The sequence below is a fragment of the Penaeus japonicus genome, unplaced genomic scaffold (assembly GCF_977035675.1).
Source record: "Penaeus japonicus unplaced genomic scaffold, GWHDUDI00000001_assembly GWHDUDI00000018, whole genome shotgun sequence".
Classification (NCBI taxonomy): Eukaryota; Metazoa; Arthropoda; class Malacostraca; order Decapoda; family Penaeidae; genus Penaeus; species Penaeus japonicus.
Window position 1 is genome coordinate 28,132,830 of NW_028234420.1, and position 10,000 is coordinate 28,142,829.

The 10,000-nt window shown below is 34.3% G+C and overlaps 1 protein-coding gene across 1 annotated transcript in view; it reads right to left on the minus strand.

Annotated features, from left to right (window-relative positions):
* Positions 1-2,391: 2,391 nt before the first annotated feature.
* The window catches only part of LOC122255834 (progestin and adipoQ receptor family member 3), a 12,850-nt gene continuing 5,241 nt past the window's right edge, over positions 2,392-10,000 (minus strand). Inside the window, exons 5-7 of the mRNA XM_086546843.1 lie at positions 9,425-9,548; positions 7,442-7,532; positions 2,392-7,104 (exon numbers count right to left, since the gene is read on the minus strand). Of these exons, the coding sequence (XP_086402969.1) occupies positions 6,962-7,104; positions 7,442-7,532; positions 9,425-9,548 (358 nt within the window). The 3' untranslated portion in view covers positions 2,392-6,961. The remainder of the gene's footprint in view (positions 7,105-7,441; positions 7,533-9,424; positions 9,549-10,000) is intronic.

The following is a 10,000-nucleotide window of genomic DNA, read 5'->3' on the forward strand; positions in this document are numbered from 1 at the left end:
AATTTTGTAAAACATATACAAGTTCAGGAATTTTGTAAAACATATACAGATTCAGGAATTTTGTAAAAGATATACATGTCAGTCACCGCTAACTATTCATATAACTTGAAATAATGTATGAGTGAGTCAGAATGACTGAATTACCAAGGGTTGACACAAGCCACTTTTCAGACTGAGATGCAGTTTCCCTTACCAAGTCTAGAAGAAACTTTCAATTTAAATTCAATAGATAAATAAAAAAGCTTGTATAAACAAAATTAAGGTATTGGGATATTAAATAATATGTGTACTTTTTGCTACACTGGATTTAAATAAGCATAAATACAGAATGATTATATGAAGTGTATTGACAGTTGACAGTTCTTAGAAGCATATAGACAAGCTTATTTTTATGCTGTAACATTCTTCAGTATCAAGATGCAAGTCAGCTAAGTCTCAAGTAATTAGTTTTTAAAATTAGTATTTTTATATCCAAAACATTTATCATATAGATCTATTAAAAATGTATTTCACTACAAACAAACAATCTATCTGTATTTCTTGACTGAAATATAGATCTTATATTTCTTTTTAATATCAACAAACTGAGTTGTCAAATTATTTTTTAAAGAATATATATCCATAGGAGGCTCTCTGCTGACCTTTAATTTAAGGTAAAATTATCTGACAAGATATTCATACCTGGGATGAAGTGCTGAAAGGAATATGGAGTATTTCCTTTGCTTTCCCACATCAATGCAAACTCTCTTTCCATTGCCAACTTTATCAATACACTTTCCTCCTTTAACTCATTAATGTATACATGCACTATTCAGTTTGTTGTTTCATTATTATTATTATCTTTACACATATACAACTCCACAAGAGCTTAGTCATCAAAAAGTCAATTAACAGGCCTACCTGACCTCATCTATTTACCTCGCACCTTGAATTTTTGAGAAATTCTTATTCTTATTTTGAATACTCTTATTGCTGTTATTACCATTATAATAGGTATCATAATAACATATCATAATAATTAGTAATAAATATCATAATAATTAGTAATAATACAAATAGTATTTAATATGAACACTTTTTTTTCTCCAAAATTTCAAGGAAAAAGGTACACAGGTAAGGTCAAGTATTAACCCTCTCTGGACGGGTGGTACACTACGGTACCGCTCATTCAAGGGCCTGGTTGCCGGGTGGCACCATATGGTGCCAGTCATTTAATTGATTTAGGCCCAAGCGTTCAAAAGCCCCAGCATTGTGAAGTGCAAGGCTGGAATGCCCCCGTCGTGAGTGGAATAATTAACTTCTTGGTGACTAGGAACTTGTGGAAACATTTGTGTAAATAAATATGAAGAAAACAATACTATAGTGGGGAGTTCAGTTGCTAATGTCACTTGGTTATCTCAGTTAACTTAATGTCACACATTTTATTTCAAAGCAATGAAAATAAGCTGTCATGTGTCAGTTTATGATTTTTCTTAACTAGATCTAACTTATACTGTTTAATGTAGTCTATATTGTAAGCTATGTTGACATGATAACTTAAATACATGCAGAACATGTAATTAACATCTTTTTTGTGCTGTGCATAGATCATGGAGAAAGGAAAATAATATATTACATAAATTATGTCAACATTAAACAAGCAAGCAGTTACATTTTAACAGCATATATAATGCCACTATTATGACTGAAATGATATACACCATATACTACTTTTATCTAAACTATAAAATGAAGTTACAGCAGAGATATCTCAAACATCTTGGGGATACCTTGAGCTATATTTCTAATCACAAGATATGGATTCAGTTGCCTCTGTGAGTTTTATCTTAACCATTCCAGGATAGGACACATCTTATGATGTTCAACCTTGGCTTGGTATCATAAAATGTGTGCTTTCCATTATTTTCTACTTATCGTATGATATATGAGCCTATATATAACTTACTAGGAAAGTAATACTAATTAGCATTCAGTATAATAGGGCATCATAATTGAAGGAATATATAGCTTGAAATTTCAACATGAGGAAAAATGCAATGCCAAAGCAATTTGATCTTGCGAAACATGTCTGTTGTTATGGAGGGGTTAAGGATGTCACTCAACAGATGCTGTTATTATACAATCAGCAGTTTATCACCTCTATAGTTGGTCTGTGACCTGATCTGCAAAATCACCCTACTACAGGACAAGACCCCATATGAAATAAGTCTTATCATCATTTAAGCATTATTATTAGGCTTAAATGAATTATAAGATTTAGGCATTGTAAGAACCTTGACTTTTTATAGCGATACATTTCTTTCTTTATCCAGAATTAAAATTTGCCTTTTATTATAATACTGAGGGATTTTTTTTATAACTTAAAGAAGGTATTAGTGATATTTACAAAAGTAATATGTCTGTTTTATTTGGAATAATGATTACATATATTATAATTTACTGTATAAAATGAAGGATGTTTGTTAAAGGGTTTGTGTAGATGACAAGTCTGATTCATTCTGATTGTCTGGCCAAAGTATATACCTGGAGAAACTGATTTGTATAAGGTATCCCAATGTATTAACCCATTGCAGATGGGGGATAGATTTGTTTGAACAGTCTTCAGGAGGAATTTTATTTCAGAGAGAGGCAGTTTCACGCAACATACCTTGTCCTTTCCCACTCTCAGTCACTCATTGCAAAACTAGAGCCATTTTTGTGTTTTATTGTATTGAGAGACTTATATGTGTCACATCACAGGCTCTATTAATGCTGCAGCTGACTATAATTGTAGTATAGGCTCTATGTCAGCTACTTTTTTCCTTTATACTGTACATGATAGAAATATTACTGTTTTATAGGAAGATAAAAAACTACTTAATTTTTTTCGTATTCGCATATTGTCATGATCAAATACGAAAAATATAATCATCTGTAATGCAGGTAACATGAGGAGGTTGGGAAGAGGAAGGAAACCTGTGCTTATGACTGTGAGTGCAAGTACAGTACAAGGCAGTCCTACTGGCACAGGGGCACATTGTAGACACTGGGCATGGTTTAACCCATTCCCGACGGGGGAATTCTAGCCTTGAATGTCCAAATGCCGGGGCGTTCGAATTATTAGGCCTAAATCAATTGAATGGCCGGCACAATACTGTGCCGCCCGGCAACTGGGCTTTTGAATGCGCGGTACACATGCTGTACCACCCGTCCTGTGTGGGTTAAGTCATCTTCCTCTTTTCCTTCTGCTTGCACATCCTTCATTGCTGGTGCTTTAGAGCAAGAGGTTGACAACTTGCTGTGTGTCATCTCTCTCTAAAGATAGTGCTAACTAGAGACCATGGATGGGTACCATTCAAGTCTCCCTCTCCTGCTTGTGCTAGGAGAAAGTGGTGCCATCTAGGTTTTGGATTTTAGGTGAAACCCATTTTACTTACCCACTGACAGCGGATGGCATAATTTGCTGTCAAGGCAGAGTTGGTCGTAGACACGGATGGCACCATGCCAAACAATGTAAACCCGCCATCTGAATGTATACATATTGTATTAAAACCGCGACCAATGGGTTAATATCATGGCAATTATAGTAATTATGACTGCAATTGTCATCATTACACACTTATTACTCATGGTACAATAAAATAACATAGCAATCCAAAATCCCCAACGTCATGTACGTCATGACAATCGTCGTCAGACCAAATCTCCTGCATCATGTATGTCATGACCCCGTCTGCAATGGGTTAAAATGTGTTGGTCTCTCTTTTTCCTATTCCCTCTCATACAAAACACATAGTAAAGAATAAAAGATACCATAACTTGCTTTTCGACTTTACTCCATTTCAGACAGAGGCTTTCTCCATGCTTCATACCAAAAAAAAAATCTTAATAGACCCGTAACATATCAGATTCATGCTGTAACAGCTGTTATGATTCACATATACATTACCACAAAAAACAAATTTCAAATATGGACTATCTTTGCTTTTTTTCCTTTCACAAACATCTCTTGACATAATATCGAAATATTGATTGGATATCTTGCATTGTGAAATTATTTGTTTTCTGTCATACCCTTTTCAACATTTCTTACAAAGAGCTTTTCATAGTCTTAATTACAGAATAAAATTTGATATTCTTACATAACTAGAATCATGGACTGCATGAAGCTACAGCTATGATTATCATGTACATAATTAGCATTGAATCACTAATGAGTAACAGTAAGTACATTTAACCCATTCCCGCCGGGCCGTTTCGTCTTTTTTGGCGTCAATGCCGGGGCTCTCGAACGCATAGGCCTAAATCAATTATATCATTGATGGCGTATGGCGGCACCCGCGCTATCATATTACATAATCGCCGTCTGTGGCCGGCGGCCGGCAGCATTGGGTTAAAGGATTATTATGTGAAGATATAATGGGAGAAAAAAATTGACCTCCACAAAAAATACTATTGTGCTTTTCTTTAACCCGTCAACGGGTTAAAGCCAAAATTGCCCCGTCGTTAACAGGTTAATATCAGCAGTCTACTATTGCTATCGTTCCAACAATTAGGAAGTATAAGATAAAAACTTGAAGTTGAAAAAATACCTATGTTCCAGTGGACTTTGTGAAGAACTAAAACATTAAAAACTATACAATGAACACACTGAAATAATACTTCTTGAAACATCTTGAAAAAGATAAGTCAAAATAACAATAAAAATAAATATATAAGAAACTTCTAACAAATGCTTTAAAGATCTTTAAATGATAAACACATTTCTTGGATTTCCAAGAACAATTACCAATTCAGAGAAATGAAGACAGTTGAAGGAAATCTGACATTATTTCAAAACATTTCACAAGGGACAACCTTAACAGAATTTTTTTATGGAATAGCTGCTTAGAAACACAAGGACCAATAATAGTACATTGTAGTCTTTCAAATAACATCATACACCAGCTCACAACCCATCTGAAGTTTTCATCATACAGTTGTCATACTCATAACAAGAGGTGTTTATTATCCATGCTCTTCCATCTCATGACAATAACACTGATGTCTCTTTGGTAATATAATAAGTTTGTATGCCGCATAGTATTACTTAAGTGGATAACAGGGAACACGATTTATGTTCCCTGTTATCCCTGTTGTCAAAATACTATTGATCATTACACATTTAAAGTTTTTGTCTTGAAGATGTAATGAGTACCAACAAAACAGAGAAACCTGAATATTCTAAAGTTATAACTCTAAACTTATCAAAGTAACTACTACCTACAAATATGTTCCTTAACCCTTTACCAGCTGGAAGGATGAATTCACTGACTAAATTTGGGAAGCTTTCATATAAACCCTTGCTTTGGTATTCCCATAACAATGTCTTCATTAGCAGAAACAACTGGAGAAAGAGTCAACTGGTAGTAAAATACTGAATGTAAATAAATGTTCTACCATAAATATAGGGCAAAGATAATTTAGAATCATTAACCCTCTGTCTCTGTTTTCCAAAATAGGATGCCATGGTTCATAATGAATCTAGAGGGTGCAGTTGGACCAATATTCCCAAGGAAAGAGACAGAATTTTGAGTAGACAAAAATTCTCTAAACCAAGGGCCCCATTAATCCGTTCCCGACGGGACCATTACGGCTTAAAAAGACCAAAATTCCGGGACTCTTGAACCCATAAGCCTAATGCGTCGGGATTCTCGGCCGCACTGGCCGTGCGCCGGGCTGGACAAAATAACGCATCCCTGGCGTGTGGCCCAAAAACCACTAGACGTGATATCTGGTCACCCGTCGTTAACAAGATAAGGCAGTCCTCAACTTAAGGTGGAAGGTTGCCCAGATATAAATAATTTGCCAGACAGACTCATACTTGAGGGGTAAAGGGTTAAAGAACTCAGTTATGATAAAGCACCTTATTTGAGTTTTCTTATTGCCATTAACTTTTCACAAGTCCCTTCCATTATTCTTTTGATCTCTTTCTTTTCTTTTATTCAAATTCCTAAAATCTTTTGGTATTATTATTTCTTCAACACCTCCAATAAGTCAGTATCTATTTCGATGAAAGAGAGCTTGATATCACAGAGCAGTAGTAGGTGAGAAATATTGAAATTCACCACAGAGAATAATGATATGACATATATTTTATACATATTTTTACCATATATTACTCTTTTATTTTCACTTTATGAAAAAGCCATATAATTACCTTGGCTTCACTCAAAGAAATTCTGTATGTCACTTTGAGATTTAAAAACATAGTTTCATATATATAAGTTATTTCACAATCAGCACGATATAAGCTGATACCTGGACACTTGAGGTAGCAAAAACTTGGAAGACTCTGAACATTTGATTATCTGCATCCTTATTTCTTCTAAAAATATGTGACACATTTATTCATGAGCATATAAACAAGAAAGAAAGAAAAAAATCAATCTGTAGACCTTTTTTGAGAAAAGATGATATAAAAATCTTTCATAGTATCTATTTCCACCTGACTTTCAAAACATACTGTTTATCTGTTACTAATATGACAATTACCATTACAAGAATGATGTCAAAAGGGAGTTTTTCTGCCATTTCATAAACCGACAGAGTAATTTGCCGTTCACAATAATAAAAAAGAAACAAATCTTTCATTTTCTTTTACCCTACTTATGATTTTCTTTTATACTTTGCCAGCCATAAATGCAAGAACAAGCAGAAGTCAGATATTTAAGAGTATTTTCCTTCATTTTCAAAGTTAATAATTATGATACTAAATCCTAGCACGATTGCATTTATATATCACCGATAGAGAAGAAAGGAATCTAGATGTCAGGAAAGAAAAAAAAAAATTGCTTTAGAATTACAACCAAAACAGAAAGAAAAGGACAACCAACATGCACAACAATAACAGCTGCAATATTTCTATAAAAGCTACTCTACTATTGACTCCTGCCTCTCTTTTAAGTAACCACATATCACAGTTCAGGAGAGAGGAATGCTCTTATTCCTTTGCATAAATACCATTACAACCAAAGACATTTCTGTAGTATGCATACTCTAAGCCAGTCTGGTGCCAGTAGACCAAGGCTGCGACTATGATGAGGTGCCACAGCTGGTGAGAAGCCCCAACGTAGTCAAAGCGACCTGGATACACAAGGAAATAAGGATTCTGTTACAAATGGACTAATGATATTCTTTCCTCCTTGATATCAATTGGATGTATAATAAAACATGAGTTTATAATTTACCATAACCTGCTGTTAAAAGTAAAGAAGAATTTTTTTTATATCAATAAAACAACACAAGATAAAATATTATCATTTCACTACATTCTCTCAAAAAAGAAATGTATAAAAATAATTATTTTTACATTATTTTTCTCTATTCCTCATTTTCACCCAATGCTATAATAAATACAGTATTACAAAATCATAACAAAATAAAGTTAAAGCATCTTAATAGGATCTTAAAAACAACTTACCTGGAAAATATCTCTCAGGTATTTTCCACATGTAGACAATGACAGCTGCTCCACTGATGGCATACATCATGAAAATACGGGGCAAGAAAACCTGGAAATTTGAAAGAAGAATTACTCATTTAAAAAATAATAATGATAAAATAAAATAATTCCCTAAATGCTGTTGAAGCTACTTAGATAAATGCTCAAAATGAACACCGAGTATGCAAATGGTTAGATCCTGGCAGTATCAGAAAAGACTTGTAGAGTATTAGGGAGGTTTGCAATTGGTCCTTGTGGTCTGTCTCAGTTCTATTCTTGCATCTGTATAGATGTTTGGTAGGACTGGCCTTGCCTCAACCTCTCCAACCCCTTATCAAACTGTCTCTAAATGTAGCATTTGATTGGTTATTCACACTTTACTGAAATAATTATCATTGTTACAAAGGAATGTTTATCATAGGATATTATGAAGGCCTGGACTGAGGATTTCTATATTCATTTATTTTTTTTCTTGAACTGTTTTGTAAGGAAATTGTAATCTTTTTTCCCCTTGTATTGATAATAAAGGCTATAAAAGTTTTGTTTTACTAGAGAAACTCTCAAATTGATACACATTGCTACATCTAATACTGTTACTTGTAGAAGTGGACTAAATATTGTGCACTAGCCCTACTCGATCCTGCCTCAGTGAAATAAAACATCTGGTTGACTGGGAGGAACAATGTAAGCATCCAAGGAAATACAATCACAACTGACAACACAAAATACATACACATTAAAAAATAAGAACTGACCTTCAAAAGACAAAAACATAAAATTTATGGTCTAACAATAATAAACACACAATTTAACAGCAGGGAAATAAAAACAAGAAAAAAAAGTTGTAATCTAAATTCAAATAAAAAAATCCTCAGAGGCCTTTGAGAAAACAACTTATGACATCCCTACAACACTAACAAAAGACCTACGAAACACGTGAAATCAATAGGATAAACTCAGTAACATAGAAGCACAGGGATCCAAAAGGACATCAGTGATAAATCTAACTCAAACTTCCTGTGGCTGATTATAGCCAAGAATGTTTTCAATATAATATCAAATATCATAAGCAACTTAAAACAGAGGAAATCGCTGATAACAACCATACTACAAACTCTAAAAGAAAAAACTCCAATCTTAATGAAAAATAACCTTAGCCCTTGGAATGTGGACCCAGTAATGAACAAACAACACGTGATGGAATTATCTGATATACAAACACAATCCAAGTCAAATTGCAATGAGCAAGAAAATGATAACTTCAATTTACAATTGCAGGGATATACCATTGGATTGAAACTAATTTGCAATCTCAAAAATGAAAGTAAATTAATAAAATTTAAAAACTTGGTATAAAAATATACTATAGAACTAAATGTTCAAAATATTATGGTGCTCTACAACTTACAGATTATCATGTTTCTGAAAAAATATACAAAAGCATGACAATTAAATTTTTGGGTGGAAATTAGCAACAAATCTGAAAATGATCATGCAGGCCTTCAACAAAATAGGAAAACAGTAGAAACATTTCAACTAAGAGAGAGATCAACACAGCTAGATATGCTCTAGACTCAGGAAGCCTTAACAAAACTATACGTGTTTAAAATTTCCCTTATGGCTCTACGAGTTGATGAAGTTTCATGCACAGAGTAGCATCTGGCATCTAGTAACTGCATGTCCCCTCACGAAGTAACATGTTACAGAATATTTTTGTAACATCAACACTAAAAGAGCTCATAATGTACTGGCTCATGACTAGCAAACTGCATCCCAGCTTTGTGTCAACAAATATAATGGGTTTAAACATGGCATATTAAATTCCTGGCTTTTAGAGTAAGATTAATCATGGAAATGGGTTTTGCTTTTTTTGTATTCTTCCTTTCTACAATCATTTTCCATTTTTTAATCCAAATAAGACAAAAAAATAATAATCATTATCGTTTTGTTATCTATCCTTACCTTGACTATACCTGTGTTGACACCCCCATGCAGGATTGTCCAGTGAATTGTAGGTAGGAGACCCGACACTGCCCAGCCTGTGAACAGCGTCACTCGTGCCCACTCCCACTCCTGCCCCATCAACCTGGATGCAATAGTAAAAAATCTTATATTAGGGATATAGATCTAGGCTGCCAATTTCTACTACAAACTGGTTATAATTAATTGTTTATTTTCTGTTTACTTTGTCATTATCTCTTATTATCTGTGGAGAAATTATCATATTTTCTTATTACTCATTCAGAGAGAAAGTGGGGGAGGGACAGAGGGACAAAAAGAGAGAGAGAGAGAGAGAGAGAGAGAGAGAGAGAGAGAGAGAGAGAGAGAGAGAGAGAGAGAGAGAGAGAGAGAGAGAGAGAGAGAGAGAGAGAGAGAGAGAAAGAGAGAGAGAGAGAGAGAGAAGAGAGAGAGAGAAGAGAGAGAGAGAGAGAGAGAGAGAGAGAGAGAGAGAGAGAGAGAGAGAGAGAGAGAGAAAGAGAGAGAGAGAGAGAGAGGAGAGGGAGAGACAGAGAGAGAGAGAGAGAGAGAGAGAGAGAG